The sequence below is a fragment of the Mesocricetus auratus genome, unplaced genomic scaffold (assembly GCF_017639785.1).
Source record: "Mesocricetus auratus isolate SY011 unplaced genomic scaffold, BCM_Maur_2.0 Super-Scaffold_100010, whole genome shotgun sequence".
In the NCBI taxonomy this organism is placed as follows: domain Eukaryota; kingdom Metazoa; phylum Chordata; class Mammalia; order Rodentia; family Cricetidae; genus Mesocricetus; species Mesocricetus auratus.
This window is the reverse complement of record NW_024429194.1, coordinates 61,708,343-61,724,903: the sequence shown is the minus strand read 5'-3', so window position 1 is coordinate 61,724,903 and position 16,561 is coordinate 61,708,343. Positions and strand designations below refer to the sequence as shown.

General features: G+C 39.9%; 1 protein-coding gene and 1 pseudogene across 1 annotated transcript; both read right to left on the bottom strand.

Annotated features, from left to right (window-relative positions):
• Window positions 1-1,440: 1,440 nt before the first annotated feature.
• LOC121142965 lies at window positions 1,441-7,289 on the bottom strand (annotated as a pseudogene).
• Window positions 7,290-9,706: 2,417 nt separating this feature from the next.
• On the bottom strand, window positions 9,707-10,922 carry LOC121142964. The gene has a single exon (XM_040754230.1). The coding sequence runs from the start codon at window positions 10,337-10,339 to the stop codon at window positions 9,707-9,709; it is 633 nt and encodes a 210-aa protein (XP_040610164.1). The 5' UTR covers window positions 10,340-10,922.
• Window positions 10,923-16,561: the final 5,639 nt, after the last annotated feature.

Here is a 16,561-nt window from a genome sequence, read left to right as displayed (position 1 = left end):
GAGATAAAAAAATTAATGAAAGCTTATGTTAGAGAGGATGTGGGATAAGCAGAACATTCCTTCATTGCTAGTGGGAGTTCAAACTTGTACAGCCACTGTGAAAATCAGTATGATGATTTCTCAGAAAATTAATCAACCTACCTCAAGTCCTTGCAATACCACTTTTGGGCATATGCCCAAAGGAAGCATACTCACACCACAAGGACATTTGCTCAACTGTGTTCATAGCAACATTATTTGTAATAGCCAGAACTGGGAAACAACCTAGATGTCCCTCAATTAAAGAATGGATAAAGAAAATGTGATACATTTCTACAATGGAGTACTACTCCGTGGTAAGAAACAGTGACATTCTAAAATTTGCAGGAAAATGGACATGACTAGAAAAAAAATCCTGAGTGAGGTAACCCAAACTCAGAAAGACAAATGTAGTATTACTCACTCATAAGTAGATATCAGACACAAAGCAAAAGATACTCAGCCTACAATTCTTCCACATAGGGGATATCTAGAGTCTGTCATTTTACTCTGGGTAGGGTCCAGGCACTCCCCGAAGAGTCCAGGCTGAGAGAGCATCCCTCTTTGTGCTACAGGCACACGAAGACTGCCTGTATACCAGGGATAGACACCGATCCACAGCCCAGGGCCCCATAGGTTGCCCAGGCCCTCTGGCTGACACTCACACCTGGGGGGTCCAGATCAGTCCCATGCTGGCCTCCCCACTGTCAGTCTGGGATCCAAGAGCTCTCCCCTGTTCAGATCAGCTGTCTCTGCTGGTTTTGCCAGCCCATTCTTTGCCAATTTGCTCATCACTCCTCTCTCTCTGTCACTGAGTTCCCCGGGTTCAGTTCAGCGATTAATTGTGTGTTTGCCTCTGCTTGCATCAGTCACAGGATGAAGGCTCCCGGATGGTTATAGACACCAAGTTCATTATCAGGAATGGGCATTCGAGGTGGTCTCTCCACTATTGCTTAGCTTGCCAATTGGTGGTATCCCTTTAGATCACTCGAGGTCGCTCTGGTGCCTGATCTGTATTCGATCCTATGATTCCCTCTTCCCCCTATTTTACCACCACCCCTCAACTTCCTTTTCCCCCATGACCAACTCTCTTCCTCTTCACCCCCTCTCTTCTTCCCAGGTCCCACTCCCCCCCACTCCTTGCTGTGTTCCCCATCCATTCAGGGGATCTTGTCTCCATCCTCTTCTCTTGGGTACTATGCATATATGCATATCTTTTAGGTTCTTTCCTGTTTCCCAGACTCTCTATCAGTGGAAGTGCAAACTGGCACTATCCTGATCCATGTCTAAAATCCATATATGAGTGAGTACATACCATGTTTGTCTTTTTTGCGACTGGGTTACCTCACTCAGGATGGTTTCTTTTAAACAAGGAGAAGGTATCCATGTGCTGGTACTGGTTTCAACCACATTTAGTTCATCTTTAATTTTTTGTTAAAAAGTTAAACCATATGCTGTTATTGATTCTGTGAGTTTAACTGAATTTTCTGTGAAACTGGTAGGTTTTCTTTCAAATGCATGTTTTTTTCCAGGTTTTGTATTCTCTTCTTTCTGGAATACATATTCTATGGAATGTTTTCCACTGTTCAAGATGGGTTCAAAGTTAGACTTTGTATATATACTTTGTATATATACTTCTTCTATGTACAATGGTCTTTTGAGCTGTGGGTGATGACTAGAAGATCAGGTTATTTGCATAGCACCCTCTCCATTTATGCTTATGTCCACCTTCAGAGTAAGGAAAAGAATATATGGAAAGTTTGTCCAATTCTTAATTTATCTTTCTGCATCATTTTTGCTTTTTCTTCAATATCAAATTGTAATTCCTGTGATGTTGAAGACAGTTTCTGTCTCAAAGTGAGTCTCCTGGAATGCACCACTTCCTTGGGAGCTATTTGCAACCTATGTTTCGGTGGTATATGTTTTGCTTTTTCAATACTGCTTGAGATAACATCAGTTGGCTCCTGACACATTCCTATTACAGATAATAATTCTGACAGTGCCAATGATCCAAGGCAGAACTTTGTTTTTCCTTGTAAGTATGCCTCCATTGTTTTAGGGTTCCATTCCAGATATGGTGAAGGAGCAGAATCCCAAGGTTTATTCTGAACTACATCTAGATTTTTATTGCCCTGGATAATTTTTTGTATTTTACTATTCTACCATTGTTCCTTTCCATGTAGTAAGCATTTAAAAGGTAACTTTTTTCCCCTTTAAGCAATACAGATGAGGCCTACTATATCTTTCAAATCTAGTATATTATTCCTGTATTCTTTCCTCTGTGGAAGGTACTTAATTCTATTATCTTGCATAAATTATCTCTACTAAATGACTTTAAAAATGGCACTTTTCTTCCTTCCAGTGACATCAGGGGCTTTAGTGGTGGGAGGCAGCTCTTTAGTAGTCTTGACTTATTTTTTCTCACTTTTACTCTTCAATTCAAATTAGAATGCAATAGAGATGGTAATGAAATAAAAGATCTCATTGGTTTCATATCTGATTTACAGAGCCCTTCTGGTTCCCTGCCCTGTGGTTTTTTAGAGTCAGACAGTAAAGTTAATTTCTTTCTACTGGAGGGATAAGAGTGATAATCCCTCTGTCTTGAAGGTAATATTAGAGCCTATTATTCCCTTCATCTCCATTCCTTTTATGCCATTCTTTTCTTCCTGTGGTTTATGTTTTTCTTATCTTACATTTCTTGAAATGAGCACATCGATTTTCTCTTTATCCAATTTAAAGTGAGGTAAAGAGATGGGTGCACGTGCTATCATTACAGCTGAACCTGGTCTATCCTGTCCATGTCTTATGCATATCATTTACTCTTTTTTGGTAGCACTGCAGTTCTGCCTTATCGCTTGGGGTATATTCAGAAGAACTAGTATGTGGACGTACTAATTTCTTACATTTTAGGGCTTTTCTTTCAGGGCATGTTGTGTCTTTTATAACTCTGCATTCTATGTTACACTTATGCTTTTCATTTTCTTGCAAAAACCGCATGCTAGTGAAAGGCAGTGTAAGAACAGCTTAGGTAGACACGCCTCTTGCTTCTGTTCCCTTCTTTTCTTTTCATGGCTCCTTTTTCCTGACTCTTGGCATGGATGAGCTATCGTTTGACACTGACTTACTGATTTGTACCCCATCAGATAACTGCTTTCTTTTAGATTACAAAAGGCTTGGACATTTTATAGTTTTACTGCCTGACTCTAAAGGCAGCACTATATCTCCTTCCTTTGTTTGATCTAGAATAGCTGAGGGGAAAATCCACTCTGGTCTACATTCACACACTGTACTTAGTTGATCTTTAGATAACAATTCTAGTTCCTTTGTCCCGCTTGACACTGCCTACTTTTGACCAGATTTCCTTTGTGTGGGACTCTAAATGTGGCTGGATATAAGAATAATTTTGGGAACATGATATGTTCCTCCAAATTCTCCAGGGAAAGTAACAAATGTTACTGGTTTTGTTCTTTTACCCTGCTGTGATGCTCTCCCTTTTCTGTATTTAAAGTGTGATAGTCCAGATTGTCTATTGCTTTTAATGCTTTCTTTACCTGTGGTGTTGCACCTCAGTGCATATCCATCAAGCTGTATTAGACATTGGAAAAGCCTCGCATGCACTCTCTCAATGATCTGCTCCTCCTTTAGTGTGCAGGTTAATTCCTTCTGAACTTGGAGAGTGATCTTCTGGAATCTTAACTTCACTAGATGCTTTTTCTACCATTTCACTAGTGCTGCTTTTACCGAGATTTGTTTCTGTGTATTTTCACCCTGAAGTTGATATAATATACAAGATTTTTTGAAAAATACAGATTTTGTTCTTTGTTCTGGGTAAAAATAGGTTTTGCCCTCAATTTTTTTTGAAATGTCCATTTTCTGTCTGTTTAATTTTAATGGACTATCAGCTGATTCAACTTTTTCTTTTTCCTTGAGATTCATATTGGCACCTAAGGCACAGTCACCACTGTCCTTCCTTGTTGTACTCAAGCTTGGTTTTAAATGAAAAGGAGCCCTCTTGTGGCAAGGTACAGAATTCAGAACGACTTGAGGCCTGTAACCTGACTTTGCACGGGCCCCTTTGAGCTGGCCCTGTTTTGTATGGATCCTCTAGATCTGTACAGAGAAATGCCTGTGCTTTGGAACCCAGTTCTGTGTCAGATAGACGGGGAGTATTCTTTATGTTATTATACATACCCACTTCCTTGGCTACCTTTGTATTTTCTAAGTGCTAGGACTCCATAACTGGGCAGGCAACAGGTCCCAAGCCTACCCTCAAAGTGTTTTCTTGTTTAAGCTCCTTACATGTCTTTTTCAGGAAAGTATCTGTCTCCATAAGAAATATGGCATGTCCTTTGGAACTAAAATATTCATTTTTTCAGGCCCTCCTCTTCTGGGTGGAACTAAAAGAGCGTGTTGGTGGAATCTTTCATGACTCCTTACTTTACTCTTTGTCCAGTGGAGAATTCAAGTTCTGTGCCTGCTCTGGATCTTTGACCCTCAAGCCTACTGTAATTGGTTTCCCCAGTCTCTGGAAACGTGACATGGCATGCTTTTTTTGCCAAATGGGCATTGAAGTTGATATGCCTAGGTTCCTCTACCTGTTGGCCAGTCATTAACTGATCTTTATTTTGTGGGGTAAAAGGTAGTAAAAGCACTTGGTGTTCTTTTTGCTTTATAGTATATTGTGTTGATTTTCTGATAGTGCTTGAATTGTTGTCAGTAGACTGCACAGATAACCTTTTAGCTTCATTCAATGTTTTCTTCAGCTTCAGCAGTAGAGGAATATATAGCCTTCCCATGGTTTTCTTTTCCCCTCTTTTACTCCTGTAAGATTTTTAGTTTGAGATGCAATGTAGCCAGGAGCACAAAAACCCTTCCAAAGTAAATCTGCCATAGTGTTTCCATGGGATAGCTCCTTCTGTTTCTTAATGTCTTAGTTCCTTTCTATAGCTGTGGGCTCTATATCCTATCTTCCTCACTTTCCTTTTTATCCTTCTGTGATACGGGACACTTTCCATGAAAGTTGTTCTCCTTTTGTTGTGACGTATAACTTTAAAAGTGAGCTCATGTGTGTAAACACAGTCTATGCTTGTCCCTTGTACACACAACTGCTGCTGTCTCCACAATGTGGCCACACTCCTGTTTGCCTCTGTCCCATCTCTTTATTGTGTTGATAAACTGTGTTCCAGATAGTGAATAATTTAGAAACGAAATGGGATTCTTAATTTTATGCCTTCCACTATTTCAATTGTTTTACCCGCTCTACTTTTTTCTCCTCTTTTCCTGTTCTTTAACAAGCAAGAATAGTTTTTCAATACTTCTAGGAATGTGATCCATATCTGAAATATATTCCGCATTTGAGACTTTCTTCAGCTGTTGAGTTGAATTCTTTGAGATTTTGTCACTTATTTTCATGCTTTCCTTTTGCTCTTCAGTATGAGGTTGGTATGGTACATGAGAGGGAATGGATCCCAAAAGATCTGTGAAAAGATTTTGTTGCTGTACCATTAGCCTGGGGATAGACAACGATTCCTTTGGACTAATGGGTCATCCATTATTTTCAGTCCTCCTATTCTCTGAACTTGATGGTTTGATGTCTTTTTTTGTTGTTATAAATTCATTTGTCATTCCAGGATGATGAAATCCCTTCATAGTCTGAAGAATCATTCCTGGTTCTCCACATCCCTTGCTTTAGGGGATATTCCTGTTGCAGGCTGTCTGTGGGTTAATGGAGACTTTTATTCCTCCTCTACTTCTTGAGGTAGCTACCCAAGGTTATCAGTTTTATCTTTCTGTGAAATTAACTCAGAGTTCATCTTTGTAAATTTTCTAATTTGCAAGAGTGATGCTCTTTAATTTCTTCTGACTTAACCCAAAATCCTTGTGTAAATTGCTGGTGAATGTCCTTGAAAGTATAGTGATCATGTGTCTCTTTAATATTTTCTTCTAGTTTCCTAGGTAAACCAACACACCCTAATCATGACGCTTGCCTTTGGTTGGATGATTTGCCAGAATTATTTATGGAAGAATGTTTTTTGTCTCCTTCAACTTGCCTTTCTCCAGTTTTTACACTGGTAAGATTTTTTTTTTTCAAGAAAGGGTTTCTCTGTATTGCTTTGGAGCCTGTTCTGGAACTCTCTCAGTAGACCAGGCTGGTCTCAAACTCACAGACATCCTCCTGCCTCTGCCTCCCAAGGGCTGGGATTAAAGGTGTGCACCACCACCGTACACTGGTAATATAAAGTCAAAATTAGCTTTTAGAACCAGTTTTTTTTTATATTTCTCCTCAGCTCTAATGTATTCTTGTGCTGCATGCTACGTTCAGTTCTTTTTTTATTGCTTCTGTCCCTATGTCCAAGAAGTAGAGGAACCGGTATTTTCTTTGCCTTCAGATTTATTTGTTTGGCACACACAGTACTTTTCACATGTGATATTTTTGCCTTATCTTTCTGTCTTATAGTTTCAGGATAGATAGTGTCACTGGCAGAAGAACTCCATGTAGGTCCCGAGATAATAGGCTTTTCCATTTCTTTGGATGGGCAAAAGACTTGGACTTTGTTTTCCAACCTGTTTAAAACTCATTGTTCTGCCTTTCGATTTGAAGAGTATGTATTTTAGAGGAAAGAACAACCCCTTGGCTAAACTCCAACTTTTGCATTTCCTTCTTGATCTACTAAACAAATAGCTGTTTTCTGGAGCATGATATCCTTGCAGTGCGCTGTGTTGTTAGAAAGTCCTTCTGATTTGGAAGGATTAGGTGGCCTCCTTTGATCTGCTCCAAATGGCAGCTGTCTAAACTCTTTTTTCCTCTTCACTTTTGCTTTGTCGATTTTCTTTCGCAGACTTCTCATACATATCCCGCATGTCATGTGATGTCTCTGTCTTTATATGTTGAATTGGCATAGATATATAGACATATCTGTATTTACCTCACCATTATCTACTTTTATTTCTAAGGTTCTAAAATCCCATGTCTCATTTATGTTTACAGCAGCATGGTCTCCATCATGAGGTGACTGCAAATCTGTTGACTCCTTCATCATCTATGAAATATACCTTTATGAGTTGACTGGTCAGCTGCTCTCCTACTACCAATATGCTTTCTAAATTCTTTGGAAGCAACTAAATGCCTGGCGATAGAAGTGACAATTCCTGTCAAATAAAATGAAGACTTTTTTTTAAGAATGGCCAGTTTTCTTTACTCCATGTTTGGTAGTGTTACTGTTCACTGGCTTCTGAGAATCTGTAGGGCTTCTCCGTGTTTGAAAGTGCATCTTTCAGGCTTACTTGTGTACTGTTGTGTTCTATTTTTACATTAATTTCTGGATGAGCCTCACAAATTTGACTTCTTTGAGGTAAATATTATCTTAAAAGCATTCCTTCTGACTCCCCAAGACTGGGTTACTTTATGAGATGTGCATTTACTGTTGAGTTTTTTGTACAAAATGGACCAGATTCTATTACCAGTTCTTGTGTCTCTCCTCAGCATTGCCCAAAATGTAGTTTAGCTTCCTTTAAAAAGTGGGACCCACCTTTATCAAAAGAATCATCATACTCTGTTGTGTCTTTAACTGATGACTCCCCATATGTTGGCTGTGTATGGGTAAACTTTGATACTCTCAAGCCTACCTCTGTTTTAAATGTACTTCCCCCATTAGTTAGTTAATATGAAGGGAATAGTGTTTAGAAGTACATCAGTTATGTTTTCTTTTTGGCTCTTAGTTTAAATTTCTTCTTGTGGTCTGCAATAATTATCTTTGAAATTGATAGCTTCTATTTCTTCATAGTTGAAAATCTCTTTTTTAACCATAATTTCTTTTTATTTAAATTAAAAACAATCTTATTTTACAATATCAGTTCCCTGTCTTTCCTGTCCTCACATGCCCTACACCAAGCCTCCATCCTATTCCCCAGGGAGGGTAAGGCCTCCCATGGGGAATATTCAAAGTCTATCACATCATTTGGGGCAGGGCCTAGGCCCTCCCTCATATATCTAGGCTGAGAGAGTATGCCCTCTATAGGGAATGGGCTCCCAAAGTCTGTGCACTAGGGATAAATACTACTTCCACTCTCAGAGGCCCCATAGACTGCCCTGGCCTCCCAACTTCATTTTTGGATAGTTTTACTGTGTTTACCTGGCTTAAATCAGATAAAACAGATATAAAAAAATTGTAAGGTCCCAAGAAAGTTGTGGCTAAGTTTGCGTGGAACTCTGACTTTTCCTCTGCCATTGATCTTTGAGGTATTCTGCTAGAAAAAGCAGTCCTTGCTGCTGTGTCAAGTAACAGTTCATCAGTTATGAATTTGAGTAGACAACTCTCAGCATCTTCAGTGGCATAAAGCAGCGCCTCTTCCACACATTCAGCCTTTTCCATCTGGTGTTTACTATTATGGTGACTTTTCTTTCGATGGACTCTCATATAATGCCTTGCAATATTAAGCAGCCTTGAAGCTTGTCTTCCTTTAGACTCATATCTCTTTTTCCTGGAAACTCTAACGTGCAGCTCTCACATTTGGTTTCAGATGACACAGGGTGGGCTCCTGTATAGGTTGCAAAGATGTTAAGTCCTTTAAAGTCCATGCTTTTTGTTTAGAAATGGGGTAGTCACGTTTTATCCTAGGATTTTCATCCTAGGTGTCATTACATGGTATGGATCTAATCTCAGAGTCCTCCATATTTAGAAGATGAGACATTACACCCACCATGATACTTTGTAGATTATTCACATTGGCTGGCTGTGCTAGAGTTCTCTCTAGCTCTGGATAAGTTGCTGAATTAACCAGCTGTAAACCAGATTGCACAGAATTAGGCCCTGCCATACTGAAGTGCTGGAAAGTCAGTGGGCCCTCTTCACCACTTTGACCTATTACATCTTTGGTGCCATTTGAGGCTGTGTCCTTGTCTGTGTAGTTTGTGCACCAATCTCTCTCTTTGTGTTCTGACTGGTCATGAAGCTCAGGACTAAATCTCACTGTCCATATCATACCCCTATCTTGTCTTCCACCACATGTGTTCAGATCTAGAAACACAGGCATAGGAGAGAAGATGGCATTTAGGGACGAACCTTCCATGTGTTCACCTTGTTTTGGTGCTCCACATCCTGCAGTAATAAGTGTCTGGGAGATTGCTGCCTTCCTCGTTTTGACAGATAGACTATTGTTACTCATTTCATTTCCCTTGTCCATGAGTTTTAAATTCTCTCTCTCTTTTGACATAGGTGTGGAGAAACCCAAAGGCTCTAACATTGTTGCTGCCAGTTCCTGGGTTAATAGTATTTCATTTTTCTCTGTTGATGAATTATTCAATACTATTATATTAAGACTATCAGATAAGACAGCAGAATGTATAAGTAATTCAGAAATCTGTGGTTTCAATGTTTTTGGAAGTAGATTTTTTTCTGTGACCACACTGTGAAATAGTTAGTACCTTTGAGACAGATGGTTTCCTTCCTTTCATAGTTATACCAGTTGAACACATTCTACCTTGTAAGGCTTTGCATGTAGATACTCTGCTTTTCCTTTTAGATCTCAGTACATCAGGAATTGAGATATTCAAAGACTCTGTGATTGTTGCTTGTAGATCATTTGTAAACCCTTCTCTTTCCAATCTATTCCAACTGTTCAGTTTCTGTGCATGAGTCCCATCAGCAGCGCCGTGATATATTGTTCTATCAGTGTTAACTTCATCTATTTATGATTCTTGTGATTGTATGGGAGGAACCTTTGAACTTGATGTACACATGGTACATTCTCTTTGTGTTAGACCTGCTGACTGACTTGGCTGTGGAATTTCCTGTTCCACAGTGAACAGAATGGCCCTCCCTCTTTGTTTTCTTAATTCATGAGAGTTAGGATCCCTGCTTTGATGTGAACAAAATACAAAATGTTGGCTGTCTTGTGGGAATGATTTAAATAATGTGTCAGCATCATTTTCCCTTTCTTCTTTAGATTGAAGATCAATTTCTTTGATGTCATCTGAAGTAACCTTCCCCTCATGAAGCAGTATCTCTGACTTCTTTGGTACAGAACAGGGTGATTTTTTGCTGGACATGGCTTTTTCCATTTCTATCTTGACGCTCATATTAATATCCAGTGCAACATTTGTCAAATAGGGTATTTCATCTGCAATCTTTTCCTCTGGATACATGCCTTTCATTTTGGTTGAGTCACATTTTATTTCCCCGCTATGGCTTGGATTAGTGTATGAGACTGACAGTTCCTCCGCCTCCCTTTCACTGTCAGCAGCCTGTTCCTTGTGTTGTCTTTCGTCAGATCGATTGCATCCTCCTTCAGATAGTGCACTGTCTTTATCTTCCCCAACCATTAGAGGGGAAACACTGAAACAGCCCTTTAGCTTTTCTAGTTAAAGTTCATCTGAGATGGGGAATAGGGTAGAACAGGAAATGACTTCCGTAGGTGTTTGAGCTTGTACCTGAGTGTAATTGTCCTCCCTGCTTGGTTCAGTTGTTTATCTGATCTAACTAGGTCATGGTCTTTTTCTTGATACATATCAAATATAAGGCCTGGGCTGTTTTCTGAGATCAGGAAATGTTCTGGTTCCTCTTCTCTTTCCTCTTCATACTTCTTCAGGCTAGAGAACTACTCAAATCAGTAGAACCCAGACAGTGTGTGTGTGTTTTTTTTCCCTCTGGTGATTTCTCTTGCATTTATTGTGTATGATCAAGACTTCTTATTCTCTGTTTATCTGTCCATAGTTTTGAATTGCTAATTTTTTGGTTGGAAAAAAAATATATGCCTTGGAGTGAAGGATGTCCAAACGGGCACCTGCTATGTTACCCCTCTGTTGTGGATCTTTCATTTCTTTGTTTTTGTTTTTGTTGTACCTGCAGTTAACTGACTGTGAAACTGATGGTTTTATTTCCCTCATAGTGCTATGTGTCTGTCTCACTGTTGTCTGCTCCTTTGATCTTAGTGCTTTTCTCATCCCTTTAGGTCTAAAACAAAGGATCTTGTAACAGAATCACAAGACTGCAATAATGTCACCTGCAGACCTGGTGCTGTCTCTGAATCCTTTTCTGCAGGATACAAATCTAATTCATGTTCAGAGTTTTCATCAGATTCTAAATCATGTCATGTTTGTAAATTCACCAGGTAAAGAGGTTCATGCTTCAGGAGATAAAAGTTTAGGAATCACAGGGAAGTTTACGCGATTTTCTGTTTTGGTAGTTTTCTGTAATTCTTCCCCTTGAATGAGAGCCATTCATAGACTAGTCTCCAAAGCACAGGGGTCAAGACCATGCTGGTGAAACCCATAGAGACAGCTGACTTGAGCAAGTAGAAGTTTATGGACCCCTATCTGACAACTGGGGAACCAGCAGAGGATGGAACCAGGCCCCCTGAATGTGGGTGTCAGTTGGGAGGCCTTGGCAGTCTATGGGACCTCTAGCAGTGGAACCAGTATCTATCCCTAGTGCACAAATGGGCTTTGGGAGCCCGTTCCCTGTGGAGGGATACTCTCTCAGCCTAGATACACGGGAGGAAGGCCTAGGTCCTATCCCAAATGATGTGACAGACTTTGATGACCCCTCATAGGAGACCTCACCCTCCCTGAGGAGTGGACAGGGGTTTGGAGGGTGGGTGCTATGAGGGGTTGGTGGGGGCATGGGAAGACGGGAGAGGGAACTGGGATTGGTATATAAAATAAGATTGTTTTTAATTTAAATAAAATTTATTTTTAAATGCTTTAGCTTCATTTATTTTTTCTAATTTGGTCTTGAGGTCCAATTTTGACTTTTTTTATTGCTTGTGATACTGAATGTTTTTGAAGCTGGTGGTTTCACCTTATTCATACACTTGAATCTCACTGTACTCATATTTGTGAATCTTGTTCAGTCTTCTTTTGAGAATGAGTCAAAACAGGCATGCAGTAATTTAAAGAACACAAGAAAGCTTTTTGAGTAAATTACAACTGATTTCCCCTTATTATTCTCACTATTTGGAACATTATTTTCTTTTGGTTGGCTCAGAGAGTTTCCCATCAGTTATTTTCCTGATGCTGGAAGACCCGACTCTAATTCTGCACAATATTGAAGTTCTGTGTAGATGTCCTGGTTTTTTGTGTTTGCAACACAAAATGAATCCACTCCCTAATTGCTTCAGTGAGAGATATTGCTTGAAACATTTCCTTCTCCGTTTTAACCCCCTTCACGGGGCACGCATCAGATCTAAAGCTCCTCTTAGCATGAGCCACCGTCCCCGGCAGCGCTGGCTCCGCCGCTTTCACACCTCGGCACAGCTGAGCTTCTAGAGGATCCACAGCTTTCCTTTCTTTCTCAAGGGGATCTGGATGCTCTTCTTTCTTCTCAACTTGGGGCTTTGTGGGTGTTGTCTCGATATCTGTTTTATTATTACGAATGCTAGACCTCTGAGGCTGAACATTCAGAAGTCCAGGTGCCATTACGTCATGCAGCATTTGTTTAATGTTGATTTCAAAGCTGTCTCCACTTTTCTCCTACGTTTCAGGGTGTCATATGCAGTGACAGAAAGCCTCAGGGAAAATGCAGGGCTTTTCACTTTAATAATTTTATGCTTGACACTGCACATAAGTCCTTTTTCAAGTCTTCTTTGCCTTCTGTAATACGACCATCCAGTGTTTGTGTGGGATTTCCACAAAATGGGACCCTATATTCTGTTGTTTCAATTAAATACTCAGCAGCAGATGAGTTCTCTGGCTTTAAAGGTGGGTGCTTGGGACCTGCAGCCTCCTCTCTGTCTGTAGGTTGTCTGTGCTTTGCTTTACTTCCTTCAGCTTGTAGTGGATCTGTCAAAGGGCATGGGCTGGTCACCCAGATTATCTGTGTAGAATTACTCTGTGACTGCTTCTTTCTCTTTAGTTTGAATTTTTCTATTTCTCCGACAGATCTGTCACATTTCAAATTGGGCCCATTTGTACTTTTGCTTCAGTCATACGCGACTCTGGTCTTCTGCAGAGGTTGAAGTGTTTCTCTACTTTTTGCTTCTTCCTCACCGTCCCTCTCTTGTGGCTTTCTAAGTATGGAGCTCTTATCAATATGCTTTACTTCCTGTATTTTCTTTTCATTTAGTAGTTTCTTTTTGCTTTAGTGCAGCGTGACAACAATTTTGTTGGACCCTTCCCCCATAGGGACCGCTGACCAGTTTGTGACTAGGAGTGAGCATATCCTGTTCCCCTCCTTCCAATTAGACCAGTATGCAAGTTCCTGTCTTCTGCCCGTCCTTATTGTCTGAATTCAAGTTCCTGTTATCTGCCCATCCTTATTGCCGGAGGGCCCTGGGAACGTGAGCTTCTGACCTTGGCAATTTTCCACTGTGCCTGCTGACTGGTAGGTCTATAATGTTCCACTCTTATTACAATAAACACCATTCTCCTGGCAAGAATGAGCCGCTGTCTTTCGTCTTCATTTCAATCCTCAGGCCCTCGCCCGAATCCTTGAGGAGTGTTCCACCCATATGGGCGCTACATAATTTATTGTCAGTGTGTCTTCATTGACTTTTAATTTATTACATATTTTCATATCAAAGGATTAAGAAATGGTAGCCTGCATGATATTATGATGGGGATCTGACATCCTTTCATCTTGATGTCTATTTTTTTTTATTGCTTCTAGGGTTCCATTCCAGCTTCCCACTATCACTTGGGTTACCATATTCTGTAATAGTAGCTGTTCTTCCTTCAGATTTATGCTTTCTGTAATCACTTGAACATTTATGTCTTTCAATTCACTTTTGTCATGTTTTTGGGATCTTAGGGAAATAAGCAAATTGATACCTGGAAAGTTCAGAACAATTTCCACTGAATTTTTGGCATTCTCTACACCTTCTCTTGAAAAGCACCTTTATATCTGTGGTATACTGACTGTTAACTCCTCTGCCTTCCCTATACTTTGTATGTCCTTCTGTATTTTCATTCCTCTGTCTGATTCTATTTGGGGAAATGAAACATCTTCTTGTGCAGAGTCTGATGAAAGCCCCTCCTGCTTTATAATGTTCAGGTCAAATGTCTGCTGAACCGAGTCTTCACTAGACTCCTTACTGTTTATTTCAAACATTGAATAAGGAAATGGCAGTTCATGAGTACTGACCATGAACAAGTGTTCTATGTTTTCAATATTGCCCAACCTTATCTGTAGAACTTGTATAATTGATTTTCTCATTATCTAATGACTTACTTTGCTCCTGCAGAAAATGTTCATGTTTTATTAATTCTGGAATGACTGTTATTAGACTTTTTAAGAAATAATTTTTAACATGGGGAATGATAAGCCTAGAGACAGAAATAAGATGCAGCACTATATCTGACATTATTTTCCTTTGATTCACTATTTTCTTCTTCTTGCATCTCAACTTCATCTTATTTTCTGAAGTATGACATACTATGATTGGAAACACCTGTGAATGAGAGGTTTTCTTTGCTTTTCGAGGTGGAATTTTAAGACTGAGTTTTCTTTGTCTAGTATCTTTCTCCTGTTTCTCTGCCCTTTAATAATAGACAAAAGAGACACTGAACTGTTTGCAAAATACTGGTTTGATCCATTGGTTGTTGGCCTGGTGTTACCTTTTGTTGTGGCATAGCTTCAGCCAGTGAATTTGTTTTTTTTTAATCTTAAAGTAATCTTTAATTAATGATTTTTAAAATGCAAATCCAACCATTTTCCATATATTACAGTAAGTCTTTCTTCTTCTTCTTCTTCTTCTTCTTCTTCTTCTTCTTCTTCTTCTTCTTCTTCTTCTTCTTCTTCTTCTTCTTCTTCACCTTTTTGTGAATAGAGTTAAAGCCTACAAACTTTAGTACATGCTATGAGACCATTGGTATGTCATCCCTCCTTTTTGTCTTTTTTTCTTGAAATAATAGTTTTTAAATTTAAATTAGAAACAAGCTTGCTTCACATGTCAATCCCAGCTCCCTCTCCCTCCCCTCCTCCTAAACCTCTCACCAACCCCAACTCCCACCCATCCCCCTCTGCTCCCCAGGGAGGGTGAGGCACTCCATGGGAGATCTCCAAAGTCTGTCATATCATCCCTGTCAGGGCCTAGGCCCTCCCGCTTATGTCCAGGCTGAGAGAGCATGCCTCGTAGAATAGGCTCTCAAAGTCCATTTGTATGCCAGGAATAAATACTGATCACTAGTACCCGAGGTCCCACAGATTGCTGAGGCCTCTTCACTGACACCCACGTTCAGGGGTCTGGATCAGTCCCATGCTGGCCTCCCAGTCATCAGTCTGGGGTCCATGAGCTCCTCCTTGTTCAGGTCAGCTGTTTCTGTGGGTTTCACCAACCCGGTCTTGATGCGGCTCTAGAACCAGGCTGGCGGGAAGGCTTCCTCTCAAGAAAAAAGCTTCCCATTACAGAATGGTGTCAGAGCAGGATTGAATTTCCACGTAGAATGACAAAAGCTTTAAAGGAATTTTAGAAACAGAAGAACGGAGAGAAGCACAGATGTTTTGATAGCAGCATTTTTCTCAGGTGGTCTCTATTTTGCTAGCGACAAGCCAAGATTCATGCGGCTCCCTTACTGGAGTCTTCCTGACTTGGCATAAAAAGAAAAAAAAAACCAGCAAGGTTGTTTTAAGAGACTCTGCTAACGATTAAAAGGTATGTACATACAGCTGGAAGTGGCAGCTTTTGCTGGATGTCAGCATGGACTGAGGCGGTAAGCTGGAGGCACGCTTACGCCCGCCATCTTGGAAAATACGGCAGTTTAAACAGCCGCAGTTTTACAGATAAGACACGTGTCCAGAAAAACGTAAAGATTTACAGTAAAGTCAGACTTGGATGAAGAAAAACCTCTAAAGGTTTACAGGGTGTTTAAAAATATACGTAAGATTGAGAGAGAAAATAGAGAAGCCGGCGCACGCCGGTAGGAATTGCTGCAGAGGCAGAGACAGGCAGATTTCCAAAGAAAAACCCTGTCTCAGAGAAAAATAAATAAAAGTGAAAGAAATAAAGTAATAATAGATAAATAAATAAGCCACGTAAAGATGAAAAATACACAGAGAGTCTGGATACTGTACGCTATTGTGTTTTTCAGTTTTATAATTGCTCAGGAAGGAACAGCTGCTAAAGTACACTTGATTATAAATGCTGCTGAATTAATTCAACATATATCTTTTTAAAATACCTTGACTTCAAAATTTAAGTATAAGGATATGTTACTTGGAAAAGTAGATTTTGCTTATGTTTCTACAGAAAATTAAAAGCTGAGGATTCCTTCCAGGCTTCTGTGGTTTGACGAACCAAGACCCCCGGAAGCAGTGGACCAGGTGTTCCAACAATTGAGACAGCTAAGATGATGCAGCTTTACAGACTCCGAAAATACGGACTTATACAGGTTTCTGAGTTTTGTCATGATCCCCATGGTATAAACAGCGTCCCCTTCCAGCATGAAGCAGTTTGGAATGAGCGACGTCCTAATTCCCATCTTGTTTATAAATCTTTGTTTTCATTTAAAGGGGTTTATAATTGGTTAGTGATCACAGCCAATCTATTTTTTAATGGTAAAAAGGGGAATTATGGTATGGGTATTGTTTTTTATTTATTGATACAAATT